Below are 23,844 nucleotides of genomic sequence, written 5' to 3'. Positions count from 1 at the left end.
TATATATATATATATATATATATATATATATATACAACACTATAACAATCTATTTTTACACAAATACTTTTTAATTAAAGTAAAATTACTGTAAAAATTTCGGTATTTTAGGTTTTTGTTTCGTTACATGTTTTGGTAAAAATGGATTTTACGGTATAAAGTTTCAGCACCCTTTTTAACCGTAATTTCATCTGGAATTTTTTACAGCGTGTTACACCTTTCCTTCCTCCTACTTAAAAATTGTTATACGAATAAGTAATTCAGCTCTTTTTTGTTTTATTGATTTTATTTTGCTTTAATGGTTTCATTGGGTTGTATGGTATTCTATTTAATGGATGAGAGGCTATGTTATAATGTTTGGAGATTTTTTAGAGTGGATTTGTAAAAAGTCTGGCCAGGAGTCAAGGAGTTTTTCAGAGAAGACTTATTTTTTGCATTAACGCTTGCCTTGCAAGTCTTATTGCATCTATCTTATTTAACAATCAATGCAAATAGCTGAAGTATTTTTCGGTTTAAATTTATTATTAAGCTGTATGATGTCATATTGAAATGAATAAGCTTCTTTGTTATAATGTTTAGAAAGAAATAGGGAATAGTGTGACCAGTAATCAAGGATTTGTTTAGAAAAGTGTTTTATTTTTGCATTAACGCTTGGCATTATTGCACATTTCGTTCTTAAAAATAATTGCTATAAATAGTTCAGGTTGCTTTTTAAACAGTATTATTATACAGTAAGACATGTATTGAAATAAATTAGATGTTTTATTAATAATACTTAGAAATTTTCATTTCTAATAAAAAGAGATAGTTGCCAGCAAATGCGTTGGAATTTTATGGTTTCCCATCACAAATTCTTTGCAATAAATACAAAAAATAATTGCAATAATTGCAAAATTCTATACACCAATTACGAATCTTTCGAATCTCATTAGATTGCATGCTTTAAAATTTTATAATAATTACATCATTAAAAAATTTTTCTCGAATTTTAAAGCTAATCACTCTATTTCTCTTGTTTTGCTCAATAAAATATTTAATATGGTTTATAATATACTGTTTATTATTTCATTATTCTCTTAGAAAAACATCAGACACTCCTAATACCATTTAAAAATAACGAATTTATCATAGATCGTTTTATTGTAATCTAAGTCTAAATTTTCTTCAAAAAAGAAACTTTACTCATGTATTAGACATTTTATAATTTTAAAACGATAAATAAACTACTGAAAACATTTTCATTGAAAAAGGAAAGACTTTATTCATATATAAAATTAGGCATTAATGGGCATTAGGCATTAATAATGTTGTGATTATATTTGAATTATATTTTAATTCTATATTAGTCATATTGTTGTGATTATATTGTTCCTGTAATTATATTATTATTAATTTTCAATCGAGAAAGATGAGTGCTAAACAAGATGCAAAAGTGTAATCCAGCTAAGCACATATGTTTAATCAAAATTTAAAATATATAACACTTTTATAGAGAGAATATTCTGTTTCTCATTTTAGTCTAAATATTTCCTCTGAAAGCGGAATATATTCCTTACTATAGAAAGTATTTCTCACGGTCACTATCTATAGTAAAATTTCTCCATATATTTAGAATAGATGCATGGCATAGAAACTTACTTTTCTTATCTTTTTTGTTTGTCTTGGGAAAAGTTTTGTTTTTTGTTTTGGGACTGTATTTTACTCTCAAATGCCCTGTAGTGGGACCAATGAGATGCGAAGAAGCAGTAGAAAACACAAAATACATACATAAGGCGATTTTCTGAATTTATTTTTGTATTTTGTGTATACTCTTTTTGTTTGAAGCATATAATCTTGTGGAAGAATTTTCCTGAAGTATTTTGACTCTTTGTCTTGGACTTACAATGTCTCTGTATCTAAATACGATAAAAAAATATATTTTATAGCAATATTTTAACTTTTCAAAAATAATTGTATTTATTTGATAATTTTCAATGCATGCTAAGATACATCATACATGCGTATTAAGTGAACAGAATGTATGAAATGAAAAGCATCTTTTAAAGATAATTCTTTATATATTTTCCCCTTTATTCATAATTTCTATTTCTTATTTTGGTCTAAATATTCCCTCTGAAATCTAAATTCATTCCTTATTATAGGAAAACAAAATAAGAATACAAAATTAAAGTCACAGTTTCAGCCTCAGATGGTATTTGAATAAATGTAAATTTTAATGTGCAATTTAAAACTAAACTATCACAACAGAGATGTAACGCAGATGAAAATAGGCGTACGCTCACATGAAAATAATGGTATTAATTTGTGTAACAACAACAATTCTAAATAGTGATAAATAATACCGAACAAACTGTTATTCTTAGCTTAATATTTTTATAGGCAACTAATATTTAATTTGAGAATCTCTCATTAGATTAAATGTTAGAAATAACAGAAATTTAATGTAAATAAATTTGAAGAACGTAAAACTAAAATCAAGTTTGTTTTATCTTGTAATTTTATTTTACACTTGATCAAGATTTCTGGTGAAACAAACATGCCATGTATGTCTGTTAGGAAATTTGACGATTTTTTTTGTGTTTTGATTAAATCATGTAGCATAGATCGCTTTTTTTGTTGATAATACCAAAATACTTTGATGTTAAGATTTTTTAGGTTTGTTAGTAAGTGTAGTATCTTACACGAGAACGTAAACTTGATAATAATTTTACATAATAGTTTGTATGCGATGCGTCTAATTCATATAGACTATTTGGATGCTTTTTCACTAAATACATTATAAAAAATTCGTAGATCTTTTTTAACTACACTTCTAACTTTAGTTTTTTCAATTGAAAGTTATGATAAAACAATGAAAAATCGATCGTGTATATTTTGTCATATAGAAAGATATTTAAAAAGAGTACTTGTTTGTCCGGTTGTAGTTTTCTACATTTATGAAAACAAAATATGTCATTAAAAAAAAACAAAAATTAGCTTATTTTCACAACATATATGGATAGTATATTTAAAGTTATTTATTTTTATGCAATGAGTATTTTAAGAACTTTTTGTTATGTTTCGTAGCCTGCCCCGAGATTTTTTATTATTTATTTTATAAAATAATGTACAATAACAAAAGTTCTTATCAAAGCATAATTTAATATGCAAAATAAAAGGTTTTACAATAAAAAAATATTTAAAACCTTTCAATTACTTATGAATCTTTAGATCAAATAATATAATTTTACTAAAAATAAATTTAATGCTTTTTTAAAAAAAAATTTTCTGTAATGACACTAAAAAACAAATAAATATTTAGGTACCAATTATTATCTCGAATAGGTCCGACAGTATCATCTCGAATAAACAAAATGTTAAAAATGATGTTTATATCGTTTTGAAGAACCAAATTTTCAATTAATTGTTATCTTTTTAGTTTAAGCTATGCCATAAACATTTACGAATCTACATTTATCGAAATATTTGTAAACAGCTCAACTAATAACGCTGACTCATAAATTAAAAATATATTTTACTTAAATTGTTATTTTACTTACTAGATATATTTTCAATTCCCTTAATAAAAGTTGTTCATTAAATTTTTTTTACTCAAAAGCCTACTAATAAAAATTAAATTTAGAAACTAGCAATTACTAATATTAAGAAATTTAATTAATACTACTTGGGTTGTCGGTTGTTATAATTTCATTCTGCAAAAAGTATAATATGAAAGTATAGTTAACCGTAGTTTATCTAGCTATAGACTATGCCTAGTCGACATAACTGTAAACGTGTTTGAGTTTTATACTGGAAGATTGCGAAGTAAAAAAAAATTCAATTTAAAGGAACATTATTATTCTATTAATTGGCATATGTTTAAATATATAAAAACTAAAAAAAAGGCGCTAAACTTCGCATAGTGTTAATATGAGTTAATAATATAATCTTAGATTAATCTAAGAGTATTACTATAGTGAATTTTTATCAAGTAGTTTCATTAGTTCATAGTAATAATCAATTTAAACTAATATAATAATGGTTAATTATTAGTCATAAATGACATTAGATTTTAAAATAAATAAATAAATATAAATATGTAAATAAATATAAATATGTAAATAAATATTACATTTTGAAAGAAATCATTTAAACATAATAAACTTGCAATGCTGGGCAAATTATTTATTCACAAAACTTTCTGACAATGATAAGAAATCATAAATACATGATAAGACTATTTCGACAATGATAAGAAATCATAAATACACTCTCACTGACTTGCCATTGGAGCAAAAATTTAAATGTATCTAGCCTCATAAGGAATCTGATCTGAATCACAAGCAAAATAAGCTTATATGGAAATATGGATTAGATTTTAGATAGTTTTTGTTATAAATACTAAGTTTTTAATAGTTTTCTTTATTTACAGATCAATTAGATATTGGAAATATGAAAACTTTATAATGAAATTTATAGCGAATAATTATGCAGAAAAAATATTTATTTATTGACTTGCTCAACATTTATAATATTTTTAATGATAAAATTATTTCCATTGTCTAGTGTATCCACATAAAATTCTTTAGCGGATTAATCAGTAAATTTAAATTAAGATGTATCAGAGCGTCTTTGCACTATAAGCTATTACAATTTATTAAAACTAACACAGGATAACTAAATTACTTTTATTTTGAAAAGTTCGTTTAATACATATTATATTTCATCTCCATAAATTTAGTTTACACTACTCCTAGTTTGTTAGAAATATTTAAAAATAAAGTTTTAATAACGTTTTAAGTGATAAAAATGAAATTTTTACAGTGTAGCACATGCTTTGTTATACTGCTTAAACATCGAATCTAAACAATTTTTAATAAATCTAAACTTTAAATTAGTTCGTTATTTCTTTAGGAAATAATATCCGAATGTGATAGATAGGTGGTAAAATATAATTAAAAGTATCATAAAAATATCATGAATTAACCAAATTTATCTAATGTCCTATTGATCCTGTTGCGATACTAAAATAAAACTGAAAAATAATTCATATTTTTTAATAACACAAATTATATTAATCGAAAAAAGAATTTTGTTATCTGAATTCTATTTAATAAAAAATACTTTACCTTTCGCTTTCCACTTGATAATACAAGTGTTAAAGCTTCTTTTGCTAAGATTATCATAGTACATTACTGCAATTACAGTTGCATAGAATATTTCTACACTGTAAAATACCGTTGTATTTAGAATATTGTATATACAATATTGTTTCAGTTGCTTATAAAACATATTATTTTTTATTTCCTTACTGCTTTCATAAATACTTTTGAGAAGTTGGCGTAATTGTGTCTTTAGTATACTTTGCTAACATCTAATTAGTGTGTCATACATTAATAATAAAATTTCATCAATGTAGTATTACCTTCATAAAACTCAAGAAATATTTTCCCTCTATTGAAACTTTTTTCAACAAAATTGGCATTGAATTCTATATTCGGATTAATCATACGTTTAATGACATTGTATTTTTAAATTTCGTATTTATTTTTCGTAATAATTTATTTTTTACTATTGAAAAGTTGTAGTAATAGGCAGATAAATTTACTTCCAATTTAATATTTTTAATTTTTTGTCAGTTAAGTTGTGATTACTTTTAATTGCTATTATTTTATGATGAAATAAAACTTTTGGTGAAAAAGAAAGAAAAAGCGAAATATACTTTTGTAACAATTTTTTTGTGCTTATTTGATTGTTAAAATGTATTTGCAATCGTACAACACTCCTTTTTTAAAAAAGGTGTCAAGTTTATTTCTTGAAAATAGATTCCGTTACCAACTGGTTGCATTTTTGACTCATGATAACTAGCTTGGCTTTTTCAACAATTTTGCTTAAATTAAGTTTTGTTTTTACTTTTGAATAGCTTAAGGGATGAAATAAATACCCTAAAAAACTGAATTATTATCAAAACAATTAAAAATTAATGCAAATAAATGAAGAACAATAAATGTATTATTTTACATTTATAGGATATAATTATATTTATAGGATAATTCAAAAGGAATTTATATTTACGTTTTTTTTTCAAATGAAACAAATTTTTAATAAATTCAATGGAAAATAATGATCAACAATATTCACATTCCTGCTGAAAAATTTCTGGGAAATTCTCCCTTTGTTACTTTCTTTTTCATTTTGAAAATTATCAGAAGAATTATTATAATTCTGTTATTATTTAGGTTCAATCAACATTGCCTTAAAAGAGTAAATATTGACTTCCTTATAAAATATGTAAAATACATTACACTTCTAGATGTATATGCAAAGCAATAAATTTAAATATTCCCAACATGAATCACAATTAAGTCTGGCCTAAAGTTTACAAAATAATAAATAAAAAAATAATAAATAAATAAAAAAAAAGAAAATGTACTGATGTTAAAATGCAGACAGAAAAATAAACGTGAAAAAGTTTCTAACTCCTATTGTCGTGGAATGTTTACTATTTTATGTTAAAGAAAGTTGATTTTAGTAAATTTTATACAGAAAATATATTTTTATTAAATGAAGATTTCATATATATATATATATATATATANAAAATTATGCCGATTTTCCAAATTACTAACACTTTACTGGTCAACAATAAAACACTACTACGCCAATATATATATATATATATATATATATAAATAAAATAAAAGGAAAATTATTTGCCTTTTAAAACAGCTTAATGGTTTCAATAAAGCACAGTTTTTATAAACATTTTTTAAATGATTTTTAAAAACTTTATAATGTAGTTATATCTATGACTTAAGTATTACAAAAATCTATTATATAATTAAATTCTGGGGATAAAGATTACTTCAATCTAAATTTAATTAAAAAATTTTATTAAAACTAAAATGTAAAATTTTTATCGATTTTCATTTGAAAAAAGTCCTGATATCATTTCAATGCTAAATTGCAAATGCAAGTACGTAATAAAGCATTTTTTACGTATAGTAACTATATACTACATCTTTTTTTTTTTTTTTTGAATTTGTTTAAACGAAGTGTGTGTTTCTTTTATAAACAAATGTTGTTTCTGAAATGCAAGTATGCCAGTAAACTGAAACATTAATACAACTATTTAAATGCCATTAAAGTAAAAAAAAGACAGTATTTTAAATGTACAGTTGTTCCTAAATTCACTATAAAACTTATTATTCTAAATATTTATGAAGCGTTAATAAACTTTTTATGAGCTTAGTTTTTAAAAACTGAAGCGCTCTTTAAGCGTTTTATTTTAATATTTATGACTTTTATAGCTATCAGCTCTTGTATGAAAACGCCCTAATGACATAAACATGACTATGAACAAAGTGTATTAATTTTGAAGCTAATATGATCTAATATAATTTCAGCATGAAACTAATTTAGTCATAACTAATGTGAAATAAAATAAAATGACACAAGTTTGAGAGTTTTGAAATGTGTATAATTTATGGATTTGATAAAAACGTGTCTTGTTGGCTGTATTTAGTTTAACGAAGCAGAATTAACGATAGAAATGTATTTTATTAGAATAAAAACGTCACAAAAGCTTAGCTCAAATTTAATTTTAGTTGTAAAAGGAGAAAAATATTTCAAGTGATTAAAATATACTTTGCATCATTTTTTAATTTTAACAATTTCACATTGAAGGAAAATCTGGTGTATTATTATTTTAAAAATTTACTTTTATTTACGTTATGGTTTTGTTGTTTAATTTTTAAATTGCAATAGAAAAAGTTTGAGTTATGCAAAAGTACAGCTCTCATCTTTATGATAGATTATATTATTAATTAAATAAATTTGACTTTAATAGATTATACCTTATATTACCTAGTCAGTGTCCTTGCATGAAAATGAGTACCATAAAGCTTTATTTTTTCTTTATTATTGTTTTCTTTTTTTCATTCTTATTTTTGTAATAAAGCAGGAATAAATTATAGGCCTTTATAGAAATTTTATTAATATGTTTGTCCTATTTCAAAAAATTTAATAAGATTGGAACTGTTTCATTAAGATAATAGTTAAAAAATAGTAAAGGTATTGCATTATTGTCCTTTATTAATCACTGTATAAAACTAAAGTCATGCAAATATGATAGCTGCATTGTGAACAAAAATATGGAATCTTAAGCAACCTAAGATCAATTAATCAAACTATTTATAAAATTTTATGCAATATAAATATCTCACACGGAACATTTGAAGTATAGTTATTAATTAGTGCTACCTTTCACTTATTTTTCGAGAATAGAAATGAGAGCATACAATATCTGAATAAATATACCTTTTTTCCAATAAAGTTTGCTTTTGGTTCAAATATGGAATGCAGCATGTGTTGGGGATTAAATTCGCTGTCTCTTTTAAACTTAAAAAAAGTAATTTCATGCAAAAACTAATATGTAATAGTTAGTTACGTTGTTCTTATGATTATAATTAATAATGATCAAGAATTCTGTTTGCAAGGTATAAAAGTTTTGAGAAAGTCTTAAAAAATGCAAATTTAAAGGTCAAAAGCAAAATTTAGCTAATTCAGCTAAATAGTTACTGTAAAAATTTTAAAATAATCGTTAATTTAATTTTTTTTGGGTAATTAGTCACCCAATTTATTTCAAATTTTAATTTTTTAATTTAAATTAAAATTGTTTGTAGGAATGAGAGAATTGCAAAGTAAGTAGAGCTTTTTATAGTCAGAGTTGAATTATTTTTGATCATTAATAAATTAAAGTAAAAAATAATAGATAACTTCCGATAATTTTTTTACACAAATGAAAATTTTAAATACAAAACTGTCCTATTTCTTTAAAATGAAAGTGCAAATAAAAAAAATGTTTTACAAAATATTGTAAACATACTGAACCTGTCTTGTTTCCAAAAATTTCCCCACATTTTAGTTCTTTCAAATAGTTTCAGGTACATTAATTTACTCAGTATGATTTTCTGAGATGTTGAGCAATCGAATTCACCCGCATTAATCATTAAAGTTCTCAAATGATAGTATTGAAACTAGCCGTAAAAATTTATGTTTTTTTTACTATAAAAAGCAATGTAGATTCATTTGAAGTGCTTTAATGGAAGTAAAATGCAGGATTAATCAGCCCTAATATATGATATAATTTTAAGCCTTTACTGCAATTTTTAATAGTTGAACTTGTACTAGCCGTTATAAATGCATGTGTTGCCTCTCAGTTAGTTAAAAACTTTTAATGTTTTAACTATAAAGCATAAAAAATGCAATTACGGCATTTTTAGCTCTTTAATAATTTTAAGATAATAGAGCAGAGACTTGCATGTATATCAGCCTTTAAAAATGTATCTGCTGTCGATCTGCTTGTTAAAATTTTTTTTCTCTTAGCAATGAAGCTTAATATAATAGAGACTTTCATATATTAATGGAGAAACTTTTTAGAAGTTTATTGCCACAACATATGTAGTCGTTGTTACCTTGCCACAAATATTAGATAAATTTCTCGTTTTGGTTCAAAAATTCTAGATTTTTTTAATCCTTTTTCAGTACATAATTTTACTGGGAATGTGAAATGTGTCCCTCAGATTATTCATGAGAACTCACTATGAAACACACACTCCCTATCAAATGGTAATTTCGGTTTAAAAGGAATTACATGCAAATTATTTACCACGCTTTTCTCTAAGACATTGTCTCATACTCTCATTCAAAACAGTATTCATAATTTTTCATTATTTATAAGTATTCATAACTATTCAGTTTCATAATAGCCCTTTACATATATGATTTGTGATTTAAGCTACATTAAACGTGTTTCCGAAGTTTAAAGGCTTAAAATAGAATTTAAGCGTTTCTGCATCAGAACTTTTTAACCAAGTTATTATTATATGTTTTAAAGCAAGAAAGTTGACCTCGAACAAAAAAGTTTCTATGAAAAAAATTAAAAGTTGTCAATGCATTTATAATGAACGAGCAAAAATAAAGAGTAATTAAAAAAGTGTAATATATTTCTTAGGAAAAATCACGAACTCAAGTTAATTACTCGGCAGATTTTTTACGTTTCAAGCATTAGCTGCGCTATTTTCTGTGTCAGCTATATAATTCGAGGAGTTGAAAAGTTGAAAAAATTTCTCATTATTCATTCACAAGTTTTAAAACTATCTATATTTTCACTTAGTACCTTATTTAAATTTATTTAACAATTCCCAAATGATGATATCAAAACTCTTATCTTAATTTTATGCAAACGCATAGAATTTTCAAGCATAACTCCTTTTTCGTATGACGATATTTCAACGGATTATTTATTTTATTTAAAAATAAAGCCTTATTCAAAATTAGTAGAGGAATTATTGTCAGAAAAAAATATTATAAATGAAATATTTTGTTTATAGATATTTGTTATTAATTAGTGACAATACATAAGCTATTTTAATATCTTAATTTTTTCATCATAACAATGAAATTAATATAAAAATATGTAAGGCTTTTAATATCTCAAAATATCATGTTATATATTGTTTTTACAGTTTTCAATTATGAACCACAAATGCTCTATTTGAAACATGCATTAAAATTTTTTTCATATAGTAAATGTTTATAGTTTGCATATAAAAGGTGTTCTTTTAAAGTATTTATCAAGTTTTAGCATGATTTATAAAAGAGAACGTTGTGAATTAAGCGAAATTAAAGTTTTTTTTTATGCAGAAAGTTATAATTGAAATAACTTGGTTTGGAAATATATTTCTTGTTTGTATATTATTATAAATTTTTGTTGAATGAATTATGTCATACGTTTCAGAATTTTTCTTTAAAGTAAGAAAAGATTGTACAGGCTTTAAATATTATTTATAAAGCATATCCTTTTTTGGTTTTACTCGGCCTAGCAAAAATAAATTACTTTTCTTAAAAGAAAGGTATTTTATGTTAAAAAGAATGAAAGTTTCGTACATTAGCTCTGTTTTAAGCATTAGAGGGTTTTATTTTCCATTCAAACTTACTTAAAAGAGATTGCTCATCAGCTAAAAATATAAGAAAACTCTCTCTAGTGCATACCTTCTTTTTAATGAGTACATAACTACGTATATAAAATACAAAAAATCTTTCACTGAGAGTTGCAAATATACTTAATCAAGGTTTAATACTTTCCCCTGACGTCTTTCAAAATTACAATAGATTTAGAAGTATAAGTTAAAATATTAAAAAAAATGAATAGAAAAGAAAATGAAAGTAAATAAATACACAACAGGCACTCCATATCTACAAGAGATGTTACCACGCAACCTGTTACAGTTAATTTTAACTATTTCATATTTGTATTGCGTGAAACTTTGGGTAAACGCGAAACTCTAATTTATTTATTTATAAAACGTTTAGTCGCCCATTCCATTAGATATAAGGGCGTGGCTCCATAAAACCATATAGTGCAATGCAAGTTTATTAATTACTGTTTTTAATATTTTGATCATTTTTATGAACATTCGTTCTGATGAAATTTGATAAGTAAATAACACCTAACTGTTTATTGTTCGTTATTAAATCAAGGGTTTCAGAAGATTTATCAAATATAGTCAATATAAAATAGAAATTGAGTTAACTTAAGTTACATATATTTTTTCTTTGAGATATGCAAAATAATGTTTTTGTATTCATGTCAGTAATTCCTTAAAATTACTGTTTTTATTGTGAGAAAATTACATTTTGACATCCTTTTGGTAACATTATATCTAGCGAAAAATATTCAAAATTGCTATGAGAAATCTATTATGAAACTTAATATGGAAAATTATAATGGAATAAGCACTTTCCACCTAACTCGTATCTAAACTATATCCGGAAGAGGATATTGCAAAATAGCGAAGTTGATAAAAAAACATTTTGTGATTAAATTAACCAAGCTTTTCGAAGTGCAAATTTATAATAAGCTTAAATGTATGTTTACATATTGCATTATGAAGAAACTTATTTTGTTTTCTGTTTTTCTCCTCTTTTTGGTTCTGTTTTACACACTAATTATTTTCAGAAAATTATTATGGCAATCAAAAGAAAGAAAGCAATTTTAACAAAAACGCGTTTTCTTTTTTCTAATATAAATCTTTGTCATTTGTCAAACATTTCATTCAAAATATTTAATAAAAAAATTATTTTTCATAAATTTTTCCTTTTAGTCATTTAGTTAAATTGAGGTATTTATTTATATTTGAGTAAAAGGGAAATCAGTACTCAAATCACTTAGTTAATAAAACTACTGTTTAAGCAACTTAAGTAGACGAATGATGAATTTAATGAGCAAATTTTTATGAATTATGAAAATCGTTTTTACGTATGAGTTTTTTTTTCTAATTATGTAGAGGTAATACGCTTTCCTCATTAAAAATTACTGATAGAAAAACAATGCGCTTGCTAAAACATTGTATGCCAATTTGTTTTCTTTTTAACAAATACTAATGAGAATAGCTTATATTCGCGATTCTCGAGTGTGAAATATTATGCTAAGGAAAGGTTTTTTCTTAAATTAGTGATTTCAATAGTATAAGCGCAAAAACTTAAACAAAGTTTAATTTTATTATTATAATTTATACATTTGCTTATTTCTTATTAGAAGAAATATTTGATAATAAAAATACAAGTTGCTTAATTTACTCGTCTTACTTAATACGTAATATCATATGCTATTTAACAAACTTAAATCCTTATTTAGTGTTATCAAACCAAAAAATATGCTTTCTTGGGGGTTGAAATTATTTTATTAGAAATACATTTTAGAACGTGAATATTGCGTGATATAGAAATTTTTATTAAAAGCGGAAAATTACATTTCTTTAAAAAGTTTACCCAAATTTAGTAAAAGTTTCAAATTCAATTTCTATTTGTGAAGGAACAAGAACTTATACTTAATGATTAAAATTAAGATAACACGTTTAATAAGTAAATAAATCTTTAAATTGTTATTTGATTTCTGTTTAAGCTCTAATTGATCCGTCTTTTAAACTAAAAAATTATAAAATGTATCGACAAAATGCTTTTGAAATTTTCATTGTTTTAAAATACTAACTCTTTTTTAAGTCCTGTTCCTTTTTTCATTTTTATTACTTTTTATTTAATTGAAATTTTAGTAAAGAGAAAATATTGTTTGCATATTTAGGTATTAATGTTCAGTAATTAAAATTAATATAATGAAATGTTAATTTTGAAGTAAATAAACATAACAATCACTATAACAATTAATGTTGAAGCCTTATAAATACATTAATACCAACTTCTTCAGTTTTAGCGCTTTTCTTCTAATATTTGAAGTGGTAGAAAATACTAAGCTTTACTATTTCATTTTTGATATAATAAATTTGATTTGAGTTGATTTAGTTATCGCGTTATGTAAACAATTTAAAACAAGTATAATAATGCAAAGAAATATAATGTGTGACCTGATAATAATGCGATTAAACTTTGGGAAAATGATTCTGCGGAATTGTTTCTGCGGAATTACTTTACTTTTTGTAACAATCCTTTTTATTGTTCTGTATCAATAACCATTTAAATATAGTGCAACCACCAATTTAAAAAAAACACAAATTTTTAGAAAAATTTGATGATTGGAATGAAAGATAAAAATATTTGGTTATTTATCATATTTGTGACCACCAATATATGATGCTTTGTAACTTATTTGTATCTAAGCAGTATCTTATTAGACCTCTGGATTTCAAAAAAGGTATCTTGTAAAAGATTAGGCATTTGAGTTCATTTATTTATTTGCTTGCGCAAAATAACTCATGGGAGTCTTGTTAATTTTGACATATCAAGAGCAGTCACAAATCTGTGTCCACACTCGTTTAAAAATAGTATGAAATGAAAAATAAAAAGAAAATTCAGAATTTTATTTTCAGCAATAATTAACATATTTTTCATTTGCTAAATATCAAATAAGTGTTTTGTCACGCAGCTACATATAAAAGTGTAGCAAAGTTTTGTCAATATGCCAAAAATAACAGAAAAATTTGGAGAGAAAAATAACAGAAATATTTAATTTGTCCACACTAACCCTATTCCGAAATTCATTTTGAGACATATATAAGTTCTACTCAAGAGTTTTATTTTAACAATACTTAACAACCTTAAAGCTCGTATTCGTGCAGAATATTTTGCGTATTGTGAGTTAGAATTAAAAACCATTTTAATTTTTTGCATTTTTGATATGCTTACTGGAATATTTGTCAGCAAAATTTTTGTTGAGATAGAATTCCAAAAACCGCAGTAACCTCGCAAAATGGTTACTCCAAAATAATTATTTCGAAGTCAGCGATAGTTTGAAAAGCTTTAAAATGCTTTTAAAACTGTATTTTTTTGAAAAATTAGTTATCCACGCAAATCTTCAATATATCATTGAAGATTTGGGTGAAAATTTTTGACATTTATATATATATATATGTATACATATATACACAGAAAAACAGATATGAGATATTGACTATCTCAAATTCTGAAATTTTTTTTTTCCATTTCTCTTTTTTTTTTTTTTTTTTTTTTTTTTTTTTTTTTTTTTGTTCATGAAAAGCTGCCTGTCATCTGCATTTCTTACTTTTCATAAAACAAAATTTCATATTTCAAATCTAAAATTATAAAATTTAAGTCAAAATCTAAAATTATAATTTCAACTTTTTTTAACAATGTAATTTTTGCGTAAAATACCTATTAATTTGTTGCCTTTAATATGTGTTGATATTGTTTTGTAAAATTAAATGAAGTAAAAAATTAACAATAATTTTCTCTTAGACTTTTTAAAATTGTTTTTCTCTAGCCAAAATCACAGAAGATATTGCTTCTTTGTTCTTCTTTTAAAACTCAATAAAATCAACATTAAGGAAATAGTGTATTAGTTAATTTTAGAACCACAATTGTTGGTAATCTAATAATCTTTAAAAGATTAAAGTGAATCACCTTAAATGAAATTTTTAATTGATTGATTTGGAATTTATAACATTGCTGTCTATTGTCTTTGGTATTTTAAATATGCAATAAAATGAAAATAACAATTTCAATAAAATTAAAATCTTATTGAAAAATGTTCCATAACATCGCTCTTTGAAAAACCTCTTTTCTCAAGGTAACAAATATAAATAAAAATATTGCATACAAAACTATAGATTATATGATATGATATGATAAATATCATTGTGTTGAACATAGTGACAAAAGTGATAGATAATAGTGACATAATTTTTTTTATAAAATCAGATTTCTGATACTCAAACGGGAAATTTTCTCCAAAAACAATTTTTAAAGACCTTATGCAACTGGTTCTAAGTTTTTTTTAACTAAGTTTTCTTTAATAAATGAAAACAGGTTTGCATTGCAAATTTGAAATTTGAAAAATTTGTATTAAATTAAGTTTCGAAAAAAAAACAGATATAACTCTCTCTTTGACCAATTTTAAATGTTTAAGGCTGATACTATGATTTTCTGTGCAAAATAACTATAAATATTGTCCATTGAATGAGTTATTACATTTTAGAAAATATTATGATAATAAAAGCGTTGTAAAATTAATAATTTAGTTTTTTAAAAGTATTTAAATTCTTGAAGAATATGAAGGGTTAAAACTTATTCTAAAGGTTTTTTCATGCATTTTTGCTAAAAACTCTTGGCATTATTTTATTTTGATATAGAACTTATTTTCACTTGTTTGAAATTTAATTTTGTATTTTCTAAAATTAAAACTACTTTTGTTAAAATCCTAAAGGTAGCTACAAGAATTTCAAGTCTTTTGGTATCAGCATGGTACCACCATCTGGTACTATCATTCGGATATTTAAGAATTGTTCTTTTAATACACGAAAGGTAACATTCAATCCGAAATTATCCTAATTTAAGCACATTTATGCATATTTATTTTGTAGTGTTTGTTTCTATTAATTATTAAAAAGGATAATATTTCAGTTTAACTAAGAACACATCTTCTTCAGAGACAACAATAGAAAGTTATATTTTCTGAGTAATTTATTGCAGTTTTCGAACAAAGTTATTAACATTCATTTGTCTTTCCTTCAAATATTTTACAACGTATAATTGGATTTCAGGGGATGATGCAAGGTTCCCATTTTGAGAGGACCCTCGCGGTAAGTTTATTTTATTAATTATGCATTAATATTTTCTCACAAACAAAAGCAATTTTACACATACACTTTTTTTTTTAACTCAGCCTAAAGTAGAAGTGGCTTTTTTATTAATATTTAATTAATGAATTTGCATTTCAAAAGTTTTTTTTTATGGATAAAAATTGATATTTTGAAAACAGTTTTTATCATAAACTAACCGCTAAACGGAAAACAATGCCTTCATTTTTGCATCGTTAAATAAGATTTACGTGTGTTTTGAAAAATACTGTAACAAATTCGTAAACAATGAATTAGTTAGTTTCTCTTTTATTAACATTCATTAAAGAAAGCTGACATACATATTAAAATTAGGTTAAAATTGTGTGTTTGATTGCTATTTGATTTTGAAATATATTAGCACTTTATAAATAATTAAAAATATTTTTGTGACAAATTATGAATTAACAGGAAACTGTAAATTTGTATTTAACTTCAGCACTTCTTTTTGTTCATATTTGATGATTTAGTTACGTATTTCTGTCTTTGTGCACTATTTAATTAGCTTTTGTTTAAAAAATGTACTGTCTTCATGCTCGGAGAATAATTCAAACAATCGTATCCCTAATTCTTTAGTACAGATACTGAAGCAAACCTTTTCCATTTATGTAAAAGAGGATACAAAAAAAAGTAGAAAAGAGGACTTTCAAGAAATAGAATAAAATAAAAAGAGCATTTCTAATATTAAACCAAAATTTGCAGTTTTCTAGTTCTTTTTAACAAAAATTGAAGAAATTTACAGCTTTTTTTCGGGACATTTTTTTAAAAATAAACACACGTTCTAGCGCGAACTCTACCTACTAAAATGAAGAAACAAATATTATTTATAATAATAACAGAAATGTTTTTATTTAATTGCGGTTAAAATTTACTCCACTAAAACCTAATAAATAATTGTCGTCTGTAATTATATCACTTAGGAAAAAACTTTTATTTCTTCTAAATTGCCAATCAATAAGACTCTAGCAATTATATCCTTAAATTATCAAAATTCTGTAAGTTGAGGCGTATTTGTGAATCGGAGATATTTATACAATTGAAGAAGCCATGTTTTTACTTGTAATTGATGTTTTATTAAAATAAATTTTATTTATTGTTATAAAATGTTCTATTTTTAATTTTCGACATCTTGTAAGCAAAAATTACACAACATTAAGATGAAAAGAATGTTTTTTTTAATTTTATAAACATTTTTACAATGTTTTTTCTCCATCATTTTTAAATTTTATTTTTATTTCGTTTACTTTTTTCACCATTGCATTTTAATCTTTATTTCATCCTCTTTCTCACAATGCACTTTTATTTATTGACTATTTTTGACTTTTTAACTTTAAATTTAAACTCTTTCGTCAAAGCATTCTTCAATTTATCGAATATACCGAATCGAATGAATATCAGATATAAAACTGATAAAGGAGCTCCTATTTCAACTAGATTTGTATAATATTTCAAACTTTGATAAATGTTGCAGTTTTGTTTTTGGTAATGTTTTGAATGATTGTACTAATAATACGAATAAAAAAAATCTCTTAAAAATGCTTTAAATATATTTTTTCTTTCTCATTATTTTAATATAGTCAATTTTAACAAGTTCTAATCGAAGAAGTTACAAGCCCTTTATTAAGTTTCTTTTATAGAAATTTTAAAAAAGTTGCTGTTATTTTATTTTAAAATTGATTTTCCTTAAAATTATTATAGAAGTATTAAATTTTTGTACTTTTTTACTAATAAATACTTTTCTACTGATAAATTTTAAATGATATTTATTTTATATTTATTCACATCTAGAAAAAAAGTATGTTGGAACGCGACAAATGCACAATGTGAAGGGGAAATTAAGACCACAGATTTGATGAAGATTTTTATAAATTTGTATTTTAAAGTTCCACGGGTACGGTTATTATTTATGATTTATAATTATTACTTTATGTTTATAATTGTTATCATTTGATTTTCATGTTTTTATTATTTGATTTTTATGTTTTTATTATTTAATTTTTATGCTTTTATTATTTGATTTTTATATTTTTATTATTTTAGTTTCATATTTTTACTATTTAATACGTTAACCACCCGTTAACTTTTCATTCAAAAGAATATTTTATTAAGTTAAGTTCTTTATTATTATAATTTACAACTATAAATTCATTTGTTAATTTTATTTCACTGTTTCTTTTGATTTGTTGCACTATTTTCTTAGTAATTCCATTTATTTAAAACTATTTGTTCAAGCTTTTTCTTCACCAGTTTATGAGTTAAATTGATTTAGATTTTTATTGATTTTTTTTCAAGTAGATGCGTGATATTTTGGAGTATTTCTTTTCAATTAATTGCTTAAACTAATTAGACGATTTTACTGATTAATTAGGTGACTGCATTTCATTTTATTAAAATAAAAATTACCCCAATAATTTTTAACTCGTTATTAAAGAGAAACAAGTAGCAATTTGACCCTTAGACGCATAATTTTGCATTAAGAATATTTTTCAGACTTTTTTCATTAATATGTACTAATTTAGGTCAAAATAACAGAAAATTAGAAGTTTAATAATTTATGGTTATGAAATATGGATAGAGGGGATCATATAGGAATGCATGTGGCTCTTGGCAAGTATGGACTGATTGCTCACATCCAAATAATAATTTTTCAAATTCGCATTTATTTGCATGCATTTATATTGAAGAGAAACAGTAATTGCTCTCTAAAATTTCTTTAATTTTAAATATCAGTTATTCAGAATCAGTTATTTTTGAATATGAACGGGAAAAAAATTCAAACTTCTTCTTCTTTATTTTATATTCTAAGACAAATATAATTCCGATAATCTAGCAAAATTTTAATAACTCGTAGACTGTGTTTAATAATTATTTGTAATTAAATGATTTCAAAAAGTAGTATGTAATTATAAAATTTTCTTGCACGCAGAGGGTCAGAAAAAAATACATAAAAGAGACACCAGTGTCCTGATTTAATAAATTTTGAGTAAGTTATAGAAGAACTTAAAAACTTCTGCAATCTAGTTATTGTTACTTAAATTATGAGTAATAACTTCAATTTTTATCCGCTCAGTTTTATATTTGAAATCTTTATACAGGTGAAGTTATCGAAAAATAAATATTGTATTGCAAATAATTAAATCTGTGGAAACTTGAGAAAGAAGACAAAGTAGAGAATTAGTGGTTAAAATGGCTGCAAATTACAAATTTTAATGATTATTTAACATAATATATTAATTTAAAATATTACTTCTGATTCGACACATGCATTTTCCTTTTTCAGGAATGTAAGAAATTAGCAATTATGTAAATATAAATGAGGTATACTACTTAACAATAAATATTTATCTGTGTTTTAAATAAGAAATAATTTTTTTAAGAAGCGATCATAAGGCTGAGGTTTTCAGTTGATATTATACAAACCAATAATGGTCAACGAGACTGATCATCATTAAAATAAATAATTTTATTTTTCTGTTAACTTTTGCAGATGAATTACTGCTCGCATTACAGTTAGTTACTCTTCTGTTACAGTAAATTTTTTTTCACAGTCCTGATACCCATTAGAGTACTTTATTAATAAATAAATAAATAAAATTACAGAAAAATAGTTCTTATTTAATTACACTATCCTCATTATTTTATTATCATTTGATTAATCATTAATCACTTTTGATTTAGACATACCTATAAAATGACAGACACATAAAATTAGTTAGAGTAATAACGAACGTAATATATAAAATATGTAAATTCTAGGTTGGTTAAAGTAGATGAAATAATAGTTCTAGTAATGAGAATCTGATAGATTTTTTAAGGAATTAACTACACAGAATGCAGCATATCAGCATGTTGATTTAGAAATTTGAACGAGCAATAACAGCTAAAATAAATCTGTAACTTTAGATATCATTACAGAAGTTTTTAATTTGGAATTTATTTAAAAAAAATTTTACATTCTTTTTAGAGTGTTTTTGTTTCACCTTTTTTTTCTTCAAAGTTTGGTGATGATAATAATCAACATTGATCTTCCCTGAATCACACTGAAGCCCTTCTGCTTAATTCATTGAAAAAACTTTGCGAGTGTCTCTTTTAATTTTTAAATTAAAGTTAGTAATTCAGATCTTTAAATATTAAATTCATTTATTTAAATCCGAGTGGAATACCTTTTACACAAATTCCTTACAAAATGAAATGGCATCTGTATATGTACCTTAGAAATTTTAGTTTACTGGATAAGAAATAAAAACCGAAAGAAAGAAAGAAAGGTAAAAATGAAAATTTGCATCGTCTTCTTAGATACCACTTGGATTCCAATTTCAGCAGAGCTTCAAAAGGAAGAAATCCTAAAAGCTTTTGGGAAAGCCTCGTAACTAGGAAGGAAAGAAAAAAGTAGACATAGAAGAAACATAGAAAAAAAGTTCCACCAGATAAAAATCACCGTTCTTTCGAATCCACGGACCTTAGTTTTATGAGAAACGCAGACGAACATTTCCAAGCTTATAAGTCCGATTTTTGAAGGCAATTACGTTGCTTACATGAAAATGGCTTTCTTAGAGAGAAGGAAATTTTGAACCGACGTCGGCGCGGTACTTTGTGCATATATTGGTTATATTTTGAAACAGTGACAGCGGTGCCTATTGCTTTGCTTTCGAAACATCAAATGCTCAAAATGCAGATCGATGTTTTAGAACGTCGCGTTATGGATGAATAGAAGTTGCTGGAACATTTCCAATATCAATTCCAGAGCCATAAGTCTAAGAGTTTTTGGCGTTCCGAAAAGACTTTCTAGAGAACAGAAAGGTGTATACAAAGGAAATAACATCTGCTTTCACTTCATATCTTGTTTAATATCGAAATAGAAACGTATAAACAATACGATGTAACATAGAGGAAGTTTCAGGCTAAAAGAAATTAGATTGTTTCAATTTACATTCCTGTAAGTTTGAAATACAAATTAAATCGTGTTTATTGATTCAGTGCATCTGAAACTACGACATTATTAATATATTAGTTTGCGAAAGCCTTGAGTCGATATGATTTATGCAAATAATTCTGCTTATAAAGGAATTTTTTCGTACAGTGCGCATAACGAAAAATGAACATCATGAATAACGTTCACGTTCAGTCTTAATGGTTTGAGAGCTTCGCATTAAATATGCTAATTAATTCGTGTAAATGATATTTTAAGTTATGAAAACAGACACAAAATAAATTTTCTCTGAATAGATATTTTTTTAGCAACTGATTTAGAGTCTTGAGTTTCAAAATAAGGGGTTAGTTGTAATCTGGAGAATTGTTTAGGTAACAAAATGATAGAAAGTTTGAACCTCTTAATGTTAATCTCATGATTTGTGAATTATAACTTAAGAAACTTTCAAGCCAATCAAAAATATTTTGCTGACAATTATGAAATTCATTTATCTAAAAAGAATGCCTTGTAAAAATCATTTTTACTAATTATTTATTATTTTTTATTAATTTATTTAATAAGAGGAGAAAACACTTCTAATTTTGAGGTATAGAAATTTTTTATCCCCCTCTAAATAATGTAATTTTAAACCGCAAAATACAAAATTTGAACGAAATCTGTCGAGTAGTTTCTAAAAAATTCAGTTTTAAAAATTCGGATATTTTAAAAAATGTCTTCTTGGGAAATATTTTTTCAGATTTTGTAATTTGTCCTTTAAAACTGCATACTTTAAGATGGTGAAAAAATTTGTGTTTCAAATCGTTTAAAATTCTTGAACTGCGATAAAGTAAATTAATAAAGAAGCAATAAATAATTATTAAGATTTTTTTTTATTATCTATGGATAAGCGAATTCAATAATTGTGTGCAAAATTTCTCGATTGTCTAAAAAGGATCTCGAGATAAAGCGAAACACACAAAACTTGAAATTAACATGAAAGTATCCAAACTTTCAACCGTTCCCCGGCCTAAACTAATTTCCAGAGTGCTGCTGATCCACACGTTTTACAGATCTGAAAATCAAAATCCGTTAAAATATTTTTGTGTCTGGTATGATTTTGTAACTTAAAATATCGCCTGACTTAATAATTAGCATATTTAAGGTTTGGCTCTCGAACCAATAAGATTGAGTTCCAGTACCCGGAAACACGATCATTAGACCCAATGTCATTCAGGTTGTTCACATTTTTATTTTGTGCACTGTAAACAAATTGCTGTATTATAATACAATATCTTAATACTAGTAATTTTTTATAAAAATACAGCAATATTTTTTAAAACTTTTTTCAATACGAAGTATTTAAGATTTTATCCGATTGTTTTCTCATATTACTCTGATAAATATTAGATTTGTTATTAACGTAATATATCTGTGATCCAAAGAATATTTTAAAGGATTTGACGATACTTATCAAACTTTTGTTTGAATAAGGAAATTATTATAAACTAGATTTGTTTTTTAAAGTTACTCTCCAATGTTAAAAGATTAATCATGTTGTTAAATTTAAAATCATGTTCAGTAAGCTAACCAGAATCCCATCAAGAAATGCTTTGTCACTGTGAAAAATGTTTTGTCTTTCTTTTACACGTGACTCAACGTCAGTTTCAGTCAAGTATTGTACTGAGCATTTTCCATAAATATCCACTGCCACGCAAAAAGATCCGGATCAATTTACGGTAAAAGCTTCGAGACTCAGGATACCAGTACTTTGTATCGTGAAATTTATTTTTACCGTAAAGGTGATAAAATGAAGTATAAAAATCTATAAGAAAATTTTATTGCAAAAACTATCTGAAAAATTAATAAATAAGCGGAATCAGACTTTTTTTTACAGAAAATAATAACTGTAAGAAATTTTTTTAAACTAAATTAATCGTTGTTGTTAAGGAAATATTAACGCAGAAATTATGGCATAAAATTTCAGGGTAAAAATGAATTTGTCTGTAAAAATGAATTTTAACTTAAAATGTATTTAACGGATGCTGCTATATGAGAGCTTGTACATTTTACCGTAATTTGATCCGGAATTTTTTACAATTTAGTAGTGTAAGAATTTTTTAAAACTTTTTTGAAACAAAATATTCTTTAAATACAAGAGCAAAATTAAATGGATTTTAATAAAAATAATTTAAGGAAAGTTAATAAACTAATAAATTGTTTTGGAATGTCACAGAAAAAAATATTAGATACGTATCCTCAAGAGGAGATTATCACTTCTTTACGCAAATTTTGGACATTTATTGATATGTATGTACTCCAAATCCAAGATTTAGAGTAAAACAGTTTATTTCGTAGAATATGTAGACTTTCAACTGAATGATTTATTTAATCACAATGGGATATGCTAAAATAATAAATCGTTAATAAACCATGCTTGTGATTTCTGGTAAATAATAACTGAGAAAACTCAGTCACTTCGCTTACGTTGCTAAATACGTTGCTATTGCGTTGCTATATATATTATTTCACATTACATAAATGTGAAACTCATAATTGAATTGTGAGTATCCTCTTGAAAATAAAAATATGAAAGAATTTAATAGAAGTATTTCTATATATAATACACGGAAGAAATAATCTGGCAAATTTACCGTACTTGTATAATGACATTTCCGCCAAAAAAAGCATAATTACGTTAAAAAAAGTCATAATTCTGGTAATAAAATCAAAATATATGGTGTTTAAACTATTTATTTGGTAATCTTTCTTTTCGTATGCTAGTGGTTTATTGGAAATTCTAGTTTT

The 23,844-nt window shown here is 24.5% G+C and overlaps 1 protein-coding gene across 4 annotated transcripts in view; it reads left to right on the top strand.

The window, feature by feature from the left end:
- LOC107456091 (abnormal chemosensory protein 6) overlaps positions 1-23,844 on the top strand; it is a 75,554-nt gene that overhangs the window by 17,046 nt on the left and 34,664 nt on the right. For 2 of the 4 annotated variants that reach the window (XM_071187633.1, XM_071187634.1), the window contains exon 2: positions 16,056-16,094. The exons of the other annotated variants lie outside the window; for them this stretch is intronic. In XM_071187633.1, coding sequence (XP_071043734.1) covers positions 16,056-16,094 — 39 coding nt within the window. The remainder of the gene's footprint in view (positions 1-16,055; positions 16,095-23,844) is intronic. 4 annotated transcript variants of the gene reach the window in all.

This window comes from Parasteatoda tepidariorum, chromosome X1 (assembly GCF_043381705.1).
Source record: "Parasteatoda tepidariorum isolate YZ-2023 chromosome X1, CAS_Ptep_4.0, whole genome shotgun sequence".
Taxonomy (NCBI): Eukaryota; Metazoa; Arthropoda; class Arachnida; order Araneae; family Theridiidae; genus Parasteatoda; species Parasteatoda tepidariorum.
The sequence above is the reverse complement of the archived record's forward strand: the minus strand, read 5'-3'. Positions and strand labels throughout refer to the sequence as shown.